General features: G+C 44.3%; 1 protein-coding gene and 1 long non-coding RNA gene across 17 annotated transcripts in view; one reads left to right on the top strand and one right to left on the bottom strand.

The window, feature by feature from the left end:
• LOC128686901 (uncharacterized) overlaps positions 1-16,549 on the top strand; it is a 141,085-nt gene extending 124,536 nt beyond the window's left edge. For 13 of the 14 annotated variants that reach the window (XR_011393954.1, XR_011393949.1, XR_011393963.1 and 10 more), the window contains 2 exons: positions 8,316-8,360; positions 8,863-16,549. This is a non-coding gene — a long non-coding RNA (uncharacterized lncRNA). The remainder of the gene's footprint in view (positions 1-8,315; positions 8,361-8,862) is intronic. The other variant, XR_011393985.1, reaches the window with a different exon arrangement.
• The window catches only part of LOC128684950 (murinoglobulin-1), a 206,200-nt gene continuing 201,809 nt past the window's right edge, over positions 16,446-20,836 (bottom strand). For all 3 annotated transcript variants that reach the window (XM_070099615.1, XM_070099712.1, XM_070099663.1), the window contains one exon: positions 16,446-17,019. In XM_070099615.1, the coding sequence (XP_069955716.1) occupies positions 16,975-17,019 (45 nt within the window). In that variant the 3' untranslated portion in view covers positions 16,446-16,974. The remainder of the gene's footprint in view (positions 17,020-20,836) is intronic.

Raw genomic sequence — 20,836 nt, 5'->3', positions numbered from 1 at the left:
TATTGATACTACTCCTATCACTATTGAAAAACATCTTTCTCTCAATTCTTGTAGTGGTACTGTCATTCTGCCCCATACCATAGTCCAACAGAATTTCCAGTCATGTGGCAATGACATTCTTGAACAGCTGGAACTCCAGGATCTCCCAATCCTCAAAGTAGACACTTATGTCCTTCCTGCCCGTGGGCGGAGACGTTACCCTTGCAATGTCTCTCGTTTAACTTTTGACAGCCGAGAACTCCCGTCCTCTGTATATGTCGCTGGACATCGGTTACAAGTTCGAAAGGTGATACTACATCGCAACTGTGTAGAAATTGCTGGCGTTTAGGTCACCCAGTGAAACATTGCAGATCTATAGCCGAATACCCAGTCTGTGGTGCCGACGACCATTCTAATACATCTTGCAGTCAACCTCCATCTTGCCTTAATTGTAATGAAGCTCACCCTTCGTACTCCCGCCGTTGCCAGGTCTACTTAAATGAACGTGAAATCCGTTGCCTCAGAGGCAGGTCTCCCTAATGCTATGGCAGTTGCTCATCTCCGCCTCCAAGGGAGACTACCCCGTGTTTCTTATTCTCGTGTTTCAAAAGATCCCCTCACTTCTGGGATCCCATCTTCTGCAGCCTCCTCTGTTGTTACCCCTCCCATAGCCACTCCGGCATCTAATCCTTTTGCTGTCCGTGGCTCTGACGTCCCGACTACAACTCAGTCTGTTCTCACATCTTCGCGTCCTTCCTCACAAGCCCCAGTATCGACAAGACCTCGTACGACACCTTATACCAATCACCCCTCTACTTCTCAGAAGTCCAAAAAATCCACATTGCTCAAATCATCTTTGACCCTTCCTTCCCTTCTTCCACCTCCACACTTTACCTTACCAATCTCTGTGCCTAGTTCTTCCCCTCTCTCTGGCTCTATTACAAGTGTGGAGATTGACCCTCCTCCTCGTACTATGCCTTCCACCCCCGTCCCCTCCCAAGTTTCTCCCTCTTGTGCCACCCCCTAGGTTTCTGCCTCTTTTGTGCCCCCCCCCCTCTTCATCTCCAGTCCCGTACACTCGTCCCCCTCTTTTGATACAGTCCATTACTGTCCCAACCTTTCCTCACCCTCCTCCTCCTCCTACCTCGAATATAGTCTCCCATACATCTTTGAATTCAGAAACACTTGAAGCTGTTTCAGAATATATTGCTGAGACTAAACCTTCAATGGACACTGATTCACCTCCTGTTCCTTCTCTTCCCTCTCCTCCATCTTCACAACTCCATTCTTCGCAACACTCCGTTCCTTCGCTGCTTGAATGTCTTCCAATGCCACAACAGGTTGACTTTTCTAACCCCTCTAGTCCGTAGGTGCCTTTCCCTACGGATTCCTGGTATTTTCTTCATCACCAATCATTGCCTATTTACAGTCGAATATCCGCGGCCTCGGGGGGTAATCGGGGTGAGCTTCAGACGTTGCTTTCCAGGTTTTTCCCTGTTGGTGCTTGCTTACAAGAACCAAAATTACACTCAGCTGTTTTCTAACCTATCTCAGGCTATAATTTATTGTATTCTTCGGATCCTTTCTCAGATGGGACCTTTAACCCTTTGAGGGTCGACAGGCCCTCTCCGAGACTCGTTCTCAGGGTCTGCCAAATTTAACCCTTTGACTGTCGCAAACCCCAATCCTCAGGTGTCTCCTGGTGTTGCAAAATTTAAAAAAAAAATTATTTTTTCTTATGAAATGATAGAGAATCTCTTCCCGATTGTAATGACACCAAAAAAAACAAATTTGATGGAAAACCGACGGAATTATGCTCTCGCGAAGTTAGCGACCTCGTTGCTGTTTACAAATCGGTGATTTCGCCCACTTTGAGCCCTATTTTCGGCTAATTCCATTGTTCCAGTCGCCCAAACTCATAGCTATTTCTTTAGAACTCGATTTTTTCTATCGATTGAGTACAAGAAACTGCCCATTTACCGATTTCAACTACCTAATAATGTGGTCAGAAATTTGCAATTTGGCCAATTTCACGAAAACTAAAAAATATGACAATTTCAAAATAAGGTCCAGAATGAACAATGCAGACATTCCTGGCTCTAAAATAACATTTTCTTTGCTCATCAGTCATGTCTCCAGGCCCCTCTGATGTTACTCTTCCTTTCTATTTTGAATTTTTATTCAAACAAAAAATAGAAGACTTACTATTATGCAGACTACTGCAATACTGTAATAATTGTATAAATAACATCAACCCATTCATGACTGCATATTAGAATGGCTAGTTGGACATTTATTGGACAATGGCATCATTTGTTTGCTGTTGAACATTGGCAAAAATCAAACACTTCCCGTAGTTTGAGCTCCATTTCTAGGTTCTTTTTATAGTAAAATCAATCAAAATCACCTCTATTTCTATAATATGTTTTCCATTCTATCAAATGAGACCAAGAAAACGAGACGACAACCATAAATACTATACGAAAATAGACCACAAATTCGGCATTTTAATTTAAAAAAAAATGGTCTGAGTTTTTTTGTTCTCATTATGCACTACGTGCTCCAGGATTTTTTTTATATGGTGCACACTGACCACACAGACCCATTCTCTCACATGAGGGCCTACCAGCTTTCTCCTGCTTGATTTGAAGCCGCTAGAATTGATGAGTATATATACGTCAAACACAGTACCTCGTAAGACGTACATATACGGCCGCGACAGTCAAAGGGTTAAAAAAAAATTTGTTATGAAAAGATAGAGAATCTTTTCCCGATCATGACACCAAAATTATGAAATTTGATGTAAAACTTAGGGAATTATGCTCTCGCGAAGTTAGCGGTCTTGGCGATGTTTACGCATCGGCTATTTTGCCCACTTTGAGTCCCATTTTCGGCCAATTCCACTGCACTAGTTGACAAAAAACATGAATATTTTGCTATAACTCCATTTTTTCTATCGAATGAGTGCAAGAAACCACCCATTTACCAATTTCAACTATCCAGTACAGTGGTCAGGATTTAGCAATTTTTCCAATTTCACACAAATTTCAAAAGATGCCAATTTCCGAATAGGGTCCAGAATAAACAAGAAAGACATTCCTGGCACTAAAATGTCATTTCCTTTGTTCATTAGTCACGTCTCAATCCCCCTCTTACATTCTTTTGCTTTCCACTTTGAATTTTTATTCTCACAAAAAATAGAAGATTTACTGTTACGCAGACTACTGCATTAGTGTAAAAAATGGTATAAATAATATTGGCACACTTGCAAAAGAATATTAGACTCACCAGTTGACATGTATTGGACGCTTGGCATGATTTGTTTACTTTTGAACTTTGGTAAAAATCGAACATTTCTGCTACTTTGAGCTCAATTTCAAGGGACTTTTTCATTATAAAACCAGTCAAAATCATCTCAGTTTCTGTAATATGTCTTCCATTCTATAAAATGAGACCAAGGAAACTAGAATATAACAATAAATACCATACGAAAATACAGTGCAAAGCCGCTGTTTTATTCCAAAAACACCGTCAGTTTTTTTTCTCATTATGCACTGTGTGCTGCAGGATTTTTTTTTTACTGTGCACACTGACCACATAGACCCATTCTTTCATATATAGGCATACCAGATTTCTCCCACTAGATTTGAGGGCACTAGAATTTAGGCATACTAGTACGTCAAAAACCCTGGATCGTAAGCCGTACTAGTACGGCCGAAACCCTCGAAGGGTTAATGAAAGTGCCCTTCTACGCAATCATATTCCGTACTGTCAACTATTTGTCGATACCTCGCTGCATTACACTGCAGCCCGTATCCACTTGAATAAGTGGTTTACAATATGTTCTTTATATCTCTCTCCTTCTCGAGCATTTTCTATCCCAGACTTTGCTTTTCTTGTTTCATCCTTACCACCACCACTTCTGTTACTTGGTGATTTTAACGCCCACCATTTCCTCTGGGGGGTCTCATTGTGACTCGTATGGCATCCAGTTGGAGGCTCTTCTCCCCTCTCACCCCCTCCGTGTTTTAAATACGGGTACTCCCACCCATTTTGATTCTCGTACTCATACTCTCTCTTGCATCGATCTATCAGTCTGCTCTTCCTCCACTGCACTAGACTTCACCGAGTCTCTTCTACCGGACTTAAATGACAGCGATCATTTTCCAATCATTCTTACTTCTCCTTCATATTCACCACCTTTCTGTAGCCCTCGCTGGCAATTTGATCGGGCAAATTGGGACCTTTACTCGCAACTCACTGCTTTAAGTGAGGTTCCTTCATCCTCCATTGATGAGCTCCTACACCTCTTCTCGACGTCAGTTTATACCACAGCTTCTCATTCTATACCCCAAACCTCAGGCAATCATTCTCAGAAGTGCGTGCCATGGTGGTCTCCTGCTTGTGCTCGTGCAGTACGTTTGAAACGCGCTGCATGGGGCAGGTACCGGTACAATAAAACCAATAAGAGACTTCTTGATTTTAAGCAGAAGCGTTCGATCGCTCGCTGTGTCATCAGTGATGGTAAACACACTTGCTGGTGACTGTTTCCACCATCACCTCTGCTTCCTCTATGAGTGCAGTCTGGAAAAAAGTGAGGAAATTGAGTGGTAAATACTCTCCTGACCCGGCTCCTGTTCTACGGGTCGCCGGTATTGATGTAGCAAACCCTCTTGACGTTGCCATTGAAATTGGCACTCATCTGGTCCGTATTTCCGGGGGCTCCATCTATGCCCCTCGTTTCTTTCCTCAAAGTCTGCCAGAGAGTTAGTACCCTTGCACTTTTTTCCTCTCAGAGAAGAACAGTATAATGTGCCTTTTACACTTCAGGAACTGGAGGCAACACACTCAGCTTGCCGATCATCGGCAGCTGGGCCTGACGACATTCATATTCGTATGTTACAACATTTACATCAGTCAGCCCTTGTAGTCCTCTTACACCTCTTCAATCTTATTTGGGCACAAGGAGTTTTTACCCAGCTGTGGAAATCTGCCATTGTTCTCTTTCCGCAAGCCGGGTACTACAGGACATGATGCCTCCCACTATCGTCCCATCGCTCTTACGAGTGCAGTTTGCAAAGTGATGGAATGTCTGGTAAATCGCCGTTTAATGTGGTATTTAGAGACTCATAACAGTCTCTCCGCTGGTCAATATGGCTTTCGTAAGGGCCGTTCTACCATAGACCCCTTATTACGCTTGGATACGTATGTTCGTAATGCCTTTGCAAATAATCACTCGGTTATTGCCATATTTTTTGACCTTGAGAAGGCATATGACACAACTTGGAGGTATAATATTTTGGCCCAAGCCCACTCCTTAGGCCTCCGAGGCAATCTACCATCCTTCCTTAAGAACTTTTTAACTGACAGACACTTCCATGTTCGAGTCAATAATGTGCTTTCCCCGGACTTGGTCCAAGCTGAAGGTGTCCCTCAGGGATGTGTTCTGAGCACAACACTTTTTCTCCTTGCTATAAATGATTTGGCCTCTGTTCTTCCACCCAATCTTTGGTCATCACTCTGTTGATGACTTCGCTATTGCTTGTGCAGGCGCTGACTGTCATCTCATTGCAGTTTCTCTCCAGCATGCGGTTGACTGTGTTTCCACTTGGGCCACTACGCATGGGTTTAAATCTTCCAGTACCAAAACTCACCAAATTACTTTCACTAGACGCTCTGACATCTCCTATCATCCTTTGTATCTCTATGGCTCCCGTATCCCCAAACGTGATAGTCAGGTTTCTAGGCCTTCTCTTTGACCTTAGGTTATCCTGGAAACCTCACATTACCTCTCTGAAGGCAACTTGTCACAGCTGGCTAAACCTTCTTAAAATCCTTGCTCGTCTTTCCTGGGGAGCTGATCGCCGAACTCTGCTTTGCCTATATTCAGCCCTCGTTTTATCGAAACTCAATTATGGTGACCAGATTTATTCAGCGGCCTCTCCTGCTACTCTCTCTAGCCTTAACCCCATCCATCACCAAGGATTACGTTTATGCCTTGGTGCTTTTCGCTCTTCCCCTGTTGAGAGCCTCTATGCAGAAGCGAATGTTCCATCCTTGCCTGATCGCGGTGATGCCCATTGCCTTCGCTACTATGTACGCTCTCACAATCTCCACAATCCTTCCATTTATAGAATGGTCACCGATATTAGTAGACATTCTTTATTTGTTCGCCGCTCCTGTTTGCTCCGTCCCTTTTCTCTTCGCCTACATTCGCTCGTCTTCCCTTCAGTTACCACCTTTATATGTTCATGTAGCATCTCACTTTTCCCTACCCCCATGTGAAGTTCCAGCTTTTCGGGTCTGTTCTTTCTCACTCCCTTGCTCGAAAGCCCAACTGCCTACAATGGCTTCCCGCTCTCTCTTTCTTGATCACTTCCACTCTCATTCTCATGCCATCGCTGTGTACACAGATGGCTCTAAGTCTTCAGACGATGTCTGGTTCCCAGCAGTGTTTCCGGACAGTGTCGTGCGAGGGCATTTACTATCTTCGGGTAACATTTTTACTGCGGAATTGTATGCCATTCTTGCAGCACTTATTCGTATCGCATCTATGCCTGTGTCATCATTTGTGGTAGTCTCAGACTCCCTTAGTGCTCTACAGGCTATACAAAAATTTGATGCATCTCGCCCCCTTGTTCTCCGTATCCAACTTTGGCTACGCCGTATCTCTACCAAGCATAAAGATATTGATTTTTGTTGGGTCCCTGGTCATGTCGACATACAGGGCAATGAACAGGCAGACACTGCTGCGCAGTCACCAGTACATGACCTACCAATTTCCTATAGAGGTGTTCCATTTCTGGACTATTTTACTACAATAGCTACCCACTTTCACACCCGTTGGCAACAACGTTGGTCAACTCTGCTCGGTAGCAAACTTCATTCTATTAAACCGAGCATAGGTTACTGGCCGTCTTCTTGTCATCAGTGCCGAGGTTGGGAGACCACTCTCTCCTGCCTTCGCATTGGCCACACTCGTCTTACTCATGGGTATCTCATGGAGAGGCACCCTGTTCCTCTCTGTGAGCAGTGTGAAGTTCCAGTATCGATTAGCCACATTCTGTTAGACTGCCCTCTCTATCAACGAGCTCGCAGAATTTACCTCCAAAGTCGTCTTCCTTCTACTACTCTCTCTCTATCTTCCCTTCTTGCTGATGGATCCTCCTTTAACCTCGACTCTCTCATTGACTTCTTGACGACGACTGATTTACTCCACAAGCTCTGATGATGATACCTTTCGCACTCCCCTCAGCCCTTTCTAGTTCAGTCTCTTGCTGCCCTTTACCCTTTCACCATCCACTGCCCCGTTGATATCCGTAACCTATTACTCATCCATCTCCCTTTTGCCACCTGATGCCCTCGCTTCCTTCCTGCCCTGCAGCGCTGTATAGCTCTTGTGGCTTAGCTCTTCTTTTTGATTATAATAATACTGAACGAATTTGTTCCCATAAGGAATATTGGAATTAGATTAGTCCATTTCAGACCCCTAACATACACATACCAACGCACTTACGTAAATACACTTACATAATTGGTTGCGTTGGGAGGTGATCGTAAACCAGGGGTCCACTGTGTGTGTGTGTGTGTGTGTGTGTTTTATTATTATAGCTTTAACACTAATTTGCTTTTGCAGGGAATAATTTGAAGGTGTTGAAAATGGTAAAAATACAGACAAACAAGAAACAAGTACAATAGTTGGATGCCCTTAATGCTGAAATTTTTCGTCTACACGGTAGGCTTTGTCAGTCAGATACAGAAGAGAATGTATAATAGGCAGCGGTAATGGCGAAGTAAAGATTTAATCGGTCCATCAACGTGTATTTGACTAACAAAACCTACCGCATAGGTGAAATGCTTCAGTATTAAAGATACCCAACTGCTGTACATGTTTAACTCTTTGGAATTTGAAGATGAATACAGTGGACCCCCGCATAACGATCACCTCCAAATGCGACCAATTATGTAAGTGTATTTATGTAAGTGCATTTGTACGTGTATGTTTGGGGGTCTGAAATGGACTAATCTACCTCACAATATTCCTTATGGGAAAAAATTCGGTCAGTACTGGCACCTGAACATACTGCTGGAGTGAAAAAAGTTCGTTAACCGGGGGTCCACTGTATATTGTGTAGGTTACTCAAATTTCAAGATATATTGTTTAATTTATACTGTAGTCATTCGATTTTCACTCCCCAGATGAAAGCCTTTAGTTTGATAATGGAATTACCGATTGAAAATAATGAAACGCTCACCGGCTGAATTTTTTCTGATTGACATGAATTTGAAAAGCAATTATTTGGCAATGGCATAAGTTTACACTATGTATTTTGCAGGACGAGAAAGAAGAGGAAGAGCAACGGTAACCATCTGCACTAAAAGTAAGTCTATTCTCAACATGAATGCTGTATTTACTTTATTGAGTTTTAAATAGAATACAATCATCTCTTATGAAACTCTTCTGTATTATGAAATCTGGTGTAAATGCAATTGAGAGTTTTCAAAAATTTGCATTTAATTTTGAATATTGTCGGTGTACATTATTAGTTAATTTAGTTAACAAAGTAACAAAATCTTCATATTGGATAAGGAAGTGGTGGAGGCAAATCTGTTATAGATATTAGAGCTACTTACAAAGTTCTGTAAAAAAAAAACATCCGATATATTTTCTTTCAAAAGTGTACTTGACTGCATTTACTCACAGCAGGAAATTTTTAAATATTAATTAAAACCTTGAAAAAAAAATTAGTTACAATGATGCTATGAAATACAATCTGTTAGTCCCATGATTCCTGATTAATTATTGATACTGATCAATAGTGTGCATGATTGTGTATTTGTAAATTGAATTAAATTCTAAGCAGCCACTGTTTTGTATTTCAGATGATGGATACATGCTGAATGAGCAAGAAAGTTTTTAAGTAAGTTTATACCTTTAGTAATAGATACCTCTGGTGTTACGAACTAATGTGTGGAGGGGGGGGGGATGTTTGTTTAAAGGAAAACATGTTGGATTGAGGCACCCATGTTCTACCGGAGAAAATACATATGCAGTGGATTTAGCCTTCTGATTGATGGACTTTGCAGAACATCTTAACCTTTTCAATTTCAATGTCATATTAGGCTTGCAAGCCGGTGTTTGTGCCATATTACGCCAAAATTCTAGCGGTTTCAAATCTAGCGAGAGAAAGCTGGTAGACCTACATGTGAAAGAACGGATCTGCATGGTCAGTGTGTGCAGTATAATAAAAATCCTGCCACATGCAGTGCATAACTCCAAAAATTTTTCTTATTTTCAACAAAATTTGTTAACTTCTCACCCACTCTCATTACAAGTGACCAAAAAATAACCCTGCACTCGATGCAGGAAGGGGCAAATTTCTGCCGTGACATTTTTAAGTATTCACAGGACTTTGCCCATGTACATTGGCCTAAGACATAATTTAAATAGCTTTAACACAAACTTTAACATACTTTTCCAGGTAATAATATGAAGAATATTGTATTGTGTGGGTTACTCAAATTTCAAAATATATTGTTCAGTTTATACTGTAATCATTTGACTTGCACTCTTAAAGTCGTGATATAAATCTAAAGCCTTGCTGAAACCTTTGATGATAATGGAATTACCGATTGACATTAATGAAACACTCGCTGGCTGAATTTTGTCTTATTGTAACAAATATGAGATAATTATTTGGTAGAAAGGCTCCTTGTTGTGGTGAAGAGGCTCTTGGTCTGAGGAATCAGACCTGTCGGTCTCCTTCCTCAGACCGAACCTAATTACCCCCCCCCCCTCCCTTTCCCATCCTTCCCTTTTTCCTTTCCTCCTCCTCCCCACCCCTCCCTTTTGCCCTTCCTCTTTTTGGCCTTTGGGATTTCTCCCACAGGCGCGCTAGTTCCTAGGTAGGGGAAAGGATTCCGGGGTCCATCCCATTCCGTTGAGATTCTTGGTGGTGGCGTAGTTTGCCGTGGAATCTGGATCGCCTGTGGATGTCCCAATCCCTCTCCGATATCCCGGAGTAGCTTTGGGTGTCTTTCTGGCGATGAGTGTATCTCTGGAAGCCACCTTTCGGATTCCGGGGGTGGTGGCCAAAGGAGGTATGCTTTGTGGCGGATATCCGGCCGCCCTCTCTTTTGTCCACCAAGGTAGCTCGGCAGATGTGAGGTTGCTGTCCCGGATTGCTGGTTTACTGGCATGTAGGGTAGGGTATGGCACGGCATGGGTTCCATGCTGCATCTGCGCTACTAGCGGTGCTGAGGTCCTCTTGGGCGAGGAGGGAGATTTCCGGCCTTTTTATTCCTCCTGGGAACTATTCCTCCCCGCTCCCCTTTTTTTATTTTTTTTTTTATTTTTATTTTCTTTTCTTTCTTGGTTTTCCCTAAAAACAAAAAGCAAACTAGTAACCTAACCATGGAGAACCCAATCGTTGAACCCACTACCCCCGGGCCCCTTCTTGATACCGCACCCCATTCTGACCCTGCCTTGTTTTTAGACCACTCTTTGGACACTCCTGATGCCCCTGTACCTCTTGCTGGTGCTGGTTCTTCACCCGCTTCCGGTACTGGGGCTTCAACTGACTCCTTCGATTTGTCTGACCTTCGCTCTTTTTTGACTATGCTTCCGGCCTCTCCCTCCACGGTACGGCAATTTTCGAATCGCCAGCCCATTTCACGCCGGACCAACTCCGGTCCTACTCCTAGACGCCAACATCAATCTCCTGATGATGCTCCTTCGTTACCTTCCCATACTACTCGGAAAAGACAGACACGTCATGCACTCCCTCTCCACGCTCAGTTTCGGACCACACAATGGACTAAATTCTTTACTTTAAGACAGACTTTTTCTTCTGCTTACCTTTCTGACCATAGTATTGGCAAAGCGCTCATACGTCATGTTTGTAGAGATATTTCATTTCATGCTCTCAAGAGCGATATGCGCATCGTCACTGTCCAGAATGCTACCCAAGCTCATGATCTTTCTCTCCTTTCGAATATCGATACTACTCCTATCACTATTGAAAAACATCTTTCTCTCAATTCTTGTAGTGGTACTGTCATTCTGCCCCATACCATAGTCCAACAGAATTTCCAGTCATGTGGCAATGACATTCTTGAACAGCTGGAACTCCAGGATCTCCCAATCCTCAAAGTAGACACTTAGGTCCTTCCTGCCCGTGGGTGGAGACGTTACCATTGCAATGTGGCTCGTTTAACTTTTGACAGCCGAGAACTCCCGTCCTCTGTATGTCACGGGACATCGGTTACAAGTTCAAAAGGTGATACCTACACCGCAACTGTGTAGAAATTGCTGGCGTTTTGGTCACCCAGCGAAATATTGCAGATCTATAGCCGAATGCCCAGTCTGTGGTGCCGACGACCATTCTAATACATCTTGCAGTCAACCTCCATCTTGCCTTAATTGTAATGAAGCTCACCCTTCGTACTCCCGCCGTTGCCAGGTCTACTTAAATGAACGTGAAATCCGTTGCCTCAAAGAGGCAGAAGGTCTCCCTTATGCTATGGCAGTTACTCATCTCCGCCTCCAAGGGAGACTACCCCGTGTTTCTTATTCTCGTGTTTCCAAACATCCCCCCACTTCTGGGGTCCCGTCTTCTGCAGCCTCCTCTGTTGTTACCCCTCCCATAGCCACTACGGCATCTAATCCTTTTGCTGTCCTTGGCTCTGACGTCCCGACTACAACTCAGTCTGTTCTCACATCTTCGCGTCCTTCCTCACAAGCCCCAGTATCGACAAGACCTCGTATGACACCTAATACCAATCGCCCCTCTACTCAGAAGTCCAAAAAATCCACATTGCTCAAATCTTCTTTGCCCCTTCCTTCCCTTCTTCCACCTCCACACTTTACCTTTCCAGTCTCTGTACCTAGTTCTTCCCCTCCCTCTGGCTCTATTACAAGTGTGGAGATTCACCCTCCTCCTCGTACTATGCCTTCCACCCCCGTACCCTCCCAAATTTCTCCCTCTTCTGCCACCTCCCAGGTTTCTGCCTCTTCTGTCCCCCCCCACACTTCATCTCCAGTCCCTTACACTCTTCCCTCCCCCTCTACTTTGGTACAGTCCATTACTGTCCCAATCTTTACTCACCCTCCTCCTCCTATCTCCAATATGGTCTCCCATACATTCAGAAACACTTGAAGCCATTTCAGAATATATTGCAGAGACTAAACCTTCAATGGACACTGATTCACTTCCTGTTCCTTCTCTTCCCTCTCCTCCATCTTCACAACCCCATTCTTTGCAACGCTCCGTTCCTTCGCTTCTTGAGCGTCTTCCAATACCACCACAGGTTGACTTTTCTAACCCCTCTAGTCCGTAGGTGCCTTTACCTACAGATTCCTGATATTTTCTTCATCGCCAATCATGGCCTATTTACGGTGGAATATCCGCAGCCTCAGGGGTAATCGGGGTGAGCTTCAGATGTTGCTTTCCAGGTTTTCCCCTGTTGGTGCTTGCTTACAAGAACCAAAATTACACTCGGCTGTTTTCCAACCTATCTCAGGCTATAATTTATTGTATTCTTCGGATCCTTTCTCAGATGGGACCTTTATTGAAAGTGCCCTTCTTCTACGCAATGATATTCCGTACTGTCAACTAATTGTCCATACCTCGCTGCATTACACTGCAGCCCATATCCACTTGAACAAGTGGTTTACAATATGTTCTTTGTCTCTCTCCTTCTCGAGCATTTTCTATCCCAGACTTTGCCTTTCTTGTTTCATCCTTACCACCACCACTTCTGTTACTTGGTGATTTTAATGCCCACCATTTCCTCTGGGGGGGGGTCTCATTGTGACTCACGTGGCATCCAGTTGGAGGCTTTTCTCGCCTCTCACCCCTTCCATGTTTTAAATATGGGTACTCCCACCCATTTTGATCCTCGTACTCATACTCTCTCTTGCATCGATCTATCAGTCTGCTCTTCCTCCACTGCACTAGACTTCACCTGGTCTGTTCTACCAGACTTACATGACAGCGATCATTTTCCGATCATTCTTACTTCTCCTTCCTATTCACCACCTTTCCGTAGCCCTCGCTGGCAATTTGATCGAGCAAATTGGGATCTTTACTCGCACCTCACTGCTTTTAGTGAGGTTCCTTCTTCATCCTCCATTGATGAGCTCCTACACATCTTCTCGACGTCAGTTTATACCGCAGCTTCTCATTCTATACCCCAAACCTCAGGCAGGCATTCTCAGAAGTGCGTGCCTTGGTGGTCTCCTGCTTGTGCTCGTGCAGTACGTTTGAAACATGCTGCATGGGGCAGGTACCGGTACAATAGAACCGCTGAGAGACTTCTTGATTTTAAGCAGAAGCGTGCGATCGCTCGCGTGTCATCCGTGAAGCTAAACGCACTTGTTGGCAAGACTATGTTTCCACCATCACCTCTGCTTCTTCTATGAGTTCAGTCTGGAAAAAAGTGAGGAAATTGAGTGGTAAATACTCTCCTGACCCGGCTCCTCTTCTCCGGGTCGCTGGTGTTGATGTAGCAAACCCTCTCGACGTTGCCATTGAACTTGGCACACATCTGGTCCGTATTTCCCGAGGGCTCCATCTATGCCCCTCGTTTCTTTCCTCAAAGTCTGCCAGAGAGTTAGTACCCTGGACTTTTCTTCTCTCAGAGAAGAACAGTATAATGTGCCTTTTACACTTCAAGAACTGGAGGCAACGCTCTCAGCTTGCCGATCATCAGCAGCTGGGCCTGACGACATTCTTATTCGTATGTTACAACATTTACATCGGTCAGCCCTTGTAGTCCTCTTACACCTCTTCAATCTTATTTGGGCACAAGGAGTTCTTCCCCAGCTGTGGAAATCTGCCATTGTTCTCCCTTTCCGGAAACCGGGTACTACAGGACATGATGCCTCCCACTATCGCCCCATCGCTCTTACTAGTGCAGTTTGCAAAGTGATGGAATGTCTCGTAAATCGACGTTTAATGTGGTATTTGGAGACACACAACAGTCTCTCCGCTAGTCAATATGGCTTTCGTAAGGGTCGTTCTACCATAGACCCCTTACTACGCTTGGATACGTATGTTCGTAATGCCTTTGCGAATAATCACTCAGTTATTGCCATATTTTTTGACCTTGAGAAGGCATATGACACAACTTGGAGGTATAATATTTTAGCCCAAGCCCATTCCTTAGGCCTCTGAGGCAATCTACCATCCTTCCTTAAGAACTTTTTAACTGACAGACATTTCCGTGTTCGAATCAATAATGTTCTTTCCCCGGACTTCGTCCAAGCTGAAGGTGTTCCTCAGGGATGTGTTCTAAGCACAACACTGTTTCTCCTTGCTATAAATGATTTGGCCTCTGTTCTTCCACCCAATATTTGGTCATCACTCTGTTGATGACTTCGCTATTGCTTGTGCAGGCGCTGACTGTCATCTTATTGCAGTTTCTCTCCAGCATGCAGCCGACAGTGTTTCCACTTGGGCCACCACGCATGGGTTCAAATTTTCAAGTACCAAAACTCGCCAAATTACTTTCACTAGACACTCTGTTATCTCCGATCATCCTTTGTATCTCTATGGCTCCCGTATCCCCGAACGTGATACAGTCAGGTTTCTAGGCCTTCTCTTTGACCGTCGGTTATCCTGGAAACCTCACATTACCTCTCTGAAGGCAACTTGTCACAGCCGGCTAAACCTTCTTAAAGCCCTTGCTCATCTTCCCTGGTGAGCTGATCGTCGAACTCTGCTTTGCCCACATTCAGCCCTCGTTTTATCGAAACTCGATTATGGTGACCAGATTTATTCCGCGGCCTCTCCTGCTACTCTCTCTAGCGTTAACTCTATCCATCACCAAGGATAACGTTTGTGCCTTGGTGCTTTTCGCTCTTCCCCTGTTGAGAGCCTCTATACAGAAGAGAATGTTCCATCCTTGTCTGATCGCCGTGATGCCCATTGCCTTCGCTACTATGTACGCTCTCACGATCTACACAATCCTTCCATTTATAGAATGGTCACCGATATCAGTAGACATTCTTTATTCGTTCGCCGCCCCTGTTTGCTCTGTCACTCTTGTCTTCCCTTCAGTTTCCACCTTTATATGTTCATGTAGCATCTCACTTTTCCCTACCCCCCTGGGAAGTTCCAGCTGTTCGTGTCTGTTCTTTCTCACTCCCTTGCTCGAAAGCTCAACTGCCTACGGTGGCTTCCCGCTCTTTTTCTTGATCACTTCGACTCCCATTCTCATGCCACCGCTGTGTACACAGATGGCTGTAAGTCTTCAGACGGCGTCGGATTCGCAGAGTCGTGCGGGGACATTTACTATCTTCAGCTAGCATTTTTACTGCTGAACTGTATGCCATTCTTACAGCACTTATTCATATCGCATCTATGCCTGTGTCATCATTTGTAGTGGTCTCAGACTCCCTTAGTGCTCTATAGGCTATACGAAAATTTGATACATCTCATCCCCTAGTTCTCCGTATCCAACTTTGGCTACGCCGTATCTCTACCAAACATAAAGATATTGTTTTTTGTTGGGTCCCTGGTCATGTCGACGTACAGGGCAATGAACAGGCAGACACTGCTGCGCGGTCAGCAGTACATGACCTACCAATTTCCTATCGAGGTGTTACATTTCTGGACTATTTTGCTGCAATAGCTACCCACCTTCGCACCTGTTGGCAACAACGTTGGTCAACTCTGCTCGGTAACAAACTTCATTCTATTAAACCGAGCATTGGTTACTGGCCGTCTTCTTGTCATCAGTGCTGAGGTTGGGAGACCACTCTCTCCCGCCTTCGCATTGGTCACACTCGTCTTACTCATGGGTATCTCATGGAGAGGCACCCTGTTCCTCTCTGTGAGCAGTGTCAAGTTCCAGTATCGATTAGCCACATTCTGTTAGACTGCCCTGTCTATCAACGTGCACGCAGAATTTGCCTCCAACATCGTCTTCGTTCTACTACTCTCTCTTTACCTTCCCTTCTTGCCGATGGACCCTCCTTTAATCCTGACTCTCTCATTGACTTATTGACAACGACTGATTTACTCCACAAACTCTGATGATACTTTTCGCACTCCCCTCAGCCCTTTCTAGTTCAGTCTCTTGCTGCCCTTTACCCTTTCACCATCCACTACCCCGCTGTTATCTGTAACCTATTACTCATCCATCTCCCTTTTGCCACCTGATGCCCTCGCTTCCTTCCTGCCCTGCAGCGCTGTATAGTCCTTGTGGCTTAGCGCTTCTTTTTGATTATAATAATAATAAATGTTCTTTATTCTGTGGAATATCCTCAGGTCTAAGACATACAAATTATAATGGATGGTATTGACTATACATGTATATTAGCACTTTATGACCCTTATCTGGCCCTTGTGGTTTAGTGCTTCATTTTTTATTATAATATTGATTTAGTGCTTGGTTTTGATGAAGGATGTTATATATACATGCATATTAGCTACTACAATACTAAACAAAAGTATATGAAATTTCTTGCCAGCAAAATGCAGTTTTATTGTGTTAATCCTCAATATACATTGTAAAGGTATGGTTTGTGATTTTTCAATATCAAAATATAAACAGTACCTTATAACATTTTGTATTACTAAAGTTCCTAATTACTAGTAATTTATCATTATGCAGGCACATTTATTTCTGATACATGATAGATATATACCATGTGAAAGTTAAGGTGTACAGTTAATATGGCTGTGGGGGGCATGAACGTGTGTAATTACCCGTTTGTTTATTTTTATTTGTTTTATTGACTTTAAACAAAAAAAAAGTTACAAGAGCAAAACATTGTTCTGCATTTGCACGTTTCAATTTTGACTACACATTTCACTTTTTAATTGAATATCTTCATGTAGATAAAGATGTCATTTTACTAATAAAATTTGATTTATGTTGCAAATTAGTTTTGTACTTAGAGGTAAGCACAGGCTATAAGTTACAAATGTCCACATTTCTTGTATGAAAGGCAACACCACTAGACTGGAGATGGAATGTGTACATGCCTCACCAAGCATAGATGCAGTCAGTAGGTAAGGGAAGCCTGTAGGTCTGTAAAGAGAAAATACAAGTTTTAAAATACTTGACATTTTATCTAGTAAAATTTTTATCTCTACATGAAAAGAAATTATGCTCTTAAGGTGAAAGTATATTATAGCTTTTATGTCCTCTTTATCCTTATTTAACTTGACAGCAGTGCTGTATGATCCTGGTGGGTTTAGCCCTTCTTTTTTATTTTACAATTTATTGCACTTTCACACTGCCCTTAAGAACTCTACTTCTGTTAAACTCTCCACCCTGACTAGTCTCTGATTGAACATATTAAGCGTTCAGCATGCCCTACCTTGCAGTGGTGTATAACCCTTGTGGGTTTAGCAATTAATGATTATGATAATTATACTGACTTTGATTAAACTTCCTTTATGCCTGTTATACTCTTCACCCTGGTGGGAGGTTGGGACAGTTTGAGTCTGTTCTTCCACACTGCCATGAAAGCTGAAATATCTACAACTGCTTTATTTTTTTCCTCTACTTCTGGTCTTTCTCGTGCTGTTGCAGCTTACACTGGTCTAACTCCTCTGATGGTGTTGATTTTGCAGCAGTGTTCCCAGACAGCACTGCTAGGTCATTCCTCTTCAAGGGGGGCTCCTTGGCGTGGTGAAGAGGCTCTTGGTCTGAGGAATTAACCTGTTGGTCTCCTTCCTCAGACCGAACCTAATTACCCCCAATCCCCCCTTCTCTATCCCAACCTCCCTTTTTCCTTTCCTCCTCCCCCCCCCCCCATCCCTCCCTTATTCCCTTCCTCTTTTTGGCCTTTGGGATTCTTTCCACAGGCCTACTAGTTCCTAGGTAGGGGGAAGGGTACTGGGGTCAATCCCAGGTTCTTGGCAGTGGTGTAGTTTGCTGTGGAATCTGGATCTCCTGGGCATATCCCGTTCCCTCTCCAGTCTTCCGGGGGTTGGCTTTGGGTGTCTTTCAGGCGATGGGTGTATTTCTGAGGCCGCCTTTTGGATTCTGGGGGTGGTGGCCAAAGGAGGTATGCTTTGTGGGATATCCGGCCACCCTCTCTTTTGTCCACCAAGGTAGCTCAGCAGATGTGAGGCTGTTTTCCTGGTTTACTGGCATGAAGGGTAGGGTATGGTACGGGTTCCATGCCGCATCTGCACTACTTGCTGTGTTGAGGTCCTCTTGGGCGCGGAGGGTGATTTCCGGTCTTTCATTCCTCCTAGGAACTATTCCTCCCTGCCCCCCCCCCCCCTTTTTTTTTTTTTTTTTTTTTTAACAAAAAAGTAACCTAACCATGGAAGCCCTAATCCATGAACCTGCTACCCCTGGGCCCCTTACTGATACTGCACCCATTCTGACCCTGCCTTGTATTTTGACCACTCTTTGGACACAACTGATGCCCCTGTACCTCTTGCTGGTGCCGTTTCATCACCAGCTTCAGGTACCAGGGTCTCAACTGACTTCTCTGATTTGTCTGACCTCCGCCCTCCTTTCACTATGCTTCCGGCCCCTCCCTCTACAGTACTGCAATTTTCAAATTGCCAGCCTGTCCCATGTCCGACCAACTCTGGTCCCACTTCTCAACGCCAACGACAATCTCCTGATTATGTTGCTTTGTTACCTTCCCATTCTACTCGGAAAAGACGGACACGTCATGCACTCCATCTCCACACACACTGTTTCGGACTGCACAATGGACTAAATTCTTTAAGACCGACTTCTACTGCCTATCTTTCCAACCATAGTATTGGCAAAGCTCTCCTGCGCCATGTTGGTAGAGATTTCATTTCATGCTCTCCAGCGCATCCTCACTGTCTAGAATGCTATCCAAGCTCATGATCTTTCCTTTCATATATCGATACTACTGCTATGACTATTGAAAAACATCTTTCTCTCAAATCTTGTAGTGGTACTGTCATTCTGCCCCATACCATAGTCCAATAGAATTTTCAGACATTTGGCAATGACATTCTTGAACAGCTGGAACTCCTGGATCTTCAAATCCTCAAAGTAGACACTTATGTCCTTCCTGCCCGCGGGCAGAGACGATACCCTTGCAATGTGGCTTGATTAACTTTTGACAGCTGTGAACTCCCATCCTCTGTTGCCAGACATCGGTTACAAGTTCGAAAGGTGATACCTACACCACAACAGTGTAGAAATTGCTGGCGTTTCGGTCACCCAGCGAAATATTGCAGATCTATAGCTGAATGCCCAGTCTGTTGTGCCGACGACCATTCTAATGTCTTGCGGTTGACCTCCCTCTTGCCTTAATTGTCATGAGGCTCGCCGTTACCAGGTCTACTTAAATGAGCGTGAAATCCTTTGCCTCAAAGAGGCAGGAGGGCTCCCTTATGCTATGGCAGTTTCTCATCTCCGCCTCCAAGGGAGACTACCCGGTGTTTCTTTTTCTCGTGTTTCAAAACATCCCCCCCACTTCTGGGGTCCCATCCTCTGTGGTTACCCCTCCCATAGCCACTCCAGTATAATTCTTTTGCCGTCCTGGGATCTGACGTCCCTATTACAACACCTCAGTCTCTTCTCTCATCTTCGCGTCCTTCCTCACAAGCCTCAGTATCAACAAGACCTCGTATGACACCTTATACGAATCGTCCCTTCAGAATATATTGCAGAGACTAAACCTTCAATGGACACTGATCCACCTCCTGTTCCTTCTCTTCCGTCTCCTCCATCTCCACAACTCCATTCTTCGCAAGGCTTCATTCCTTCGCTGCTTGAACGTCTTCCGGTGCCACTGCATTTTGACTTTTCTAACCCCTCTAGTCTGTAGGTGACCTTCCCTATGGATTCCTGGTATTTTCCTCATTGCCAATCATGGCCTATTTACAGTGGAATATCCGCGGCCTCGGGTAATCGAGTGAGCTTCAGATGTTGCTCTCCAGGTTTTTCCGTTTGTTTGCTTACAAGAAGCAAAATTACACTCGGCTGTTTTCCAACCTATCTTAGGCTATAATTTGTATTCTTCGGATCCTTTCTCAGATCGGACCTTTAATGAAAGTGCCCTTCTTCTACGCAATGATATTCCATGCTGTCAACTATTTGTCCATACCTCGCTGCATTATACTGCAGCCCGTATCCACTTGAATAAGTGGTTTACAATGTTCTTTGTATCTCGAGCATTTTCTATCTCAGATTTTGCCTTTCTTCTTTCATCCTTACCACCACCGCCACTTCTGTTACTTGGCGATTTTAATGCCCACCATTTCCTCGGGGGGGGGGGTCTTACTGTGACTCGCGTGGCATCCAGTTGGAGGCTTTTCTCGCCTCTTGCCCCCTGCATGTTTTAAATGCGGGTACTCCCACCCATTTTGATCCTCGTACTCATAGTCTCTTGCATCGATCTGTCGGTCTGCTCTTCCTCCACTGCACTAGACTTCGCCTGGTCTGTTATACAGGACTTGCATGATGGCGATCATTCTTCTTTATGTTCACCACCTTTCCGTAGCTCTCGCTGGCAAATTGAGACCTTTACTCACTGCTTTTAGTGAGGTTCCTTCTTCATCCTCCATTGATGAGCTCCTACACCTCTTCTCAACATCAGTTTTAACAGCAGCTTCTTATTCTATGCCCCAAACCTCAGGCAGGCATTCTGAAAAGTGAGTGCCTTGGTGGTCTCCTGCTGGTGCAGTACGTTTGAAATGCAGGTACTGGTACAATACAACCGATGAGACTTCTTGATTTTAAGCAGAAGCATGCAATCGCTCGCTGTGTCATCCGTGATGCTAAGCGCACTTGCTAGCAAGGTTGTTTCCACCATCGCCTCTGCTTCCTCTGAGTGCAGTCTGGAAAAAAGTGAGGAAACTGAGTGATACTCTCCTGACCTGGCTCCTGTTCTACGGCT

Source organism: Cherax quadricarinatus, chromosome 1, assembly GCF_038502225.1.
Source record: "Cherax quadricarinatus isolate ZL_2023a chromosome 1, ASM3850222v1, whole genome shotgun sequence".
Lineage (NCBI taxonomy): Eukaryota > Metazoa > Arthropoda > Malacostraca > Decapoda > Parastacidae > Cherax > Cherax quadricarinatus.
The sequence above is the reverse complement of the archived record's forward strand: the minus strand, read 5'-3'. Positions and strand labels throughout refer to the sequence as shown.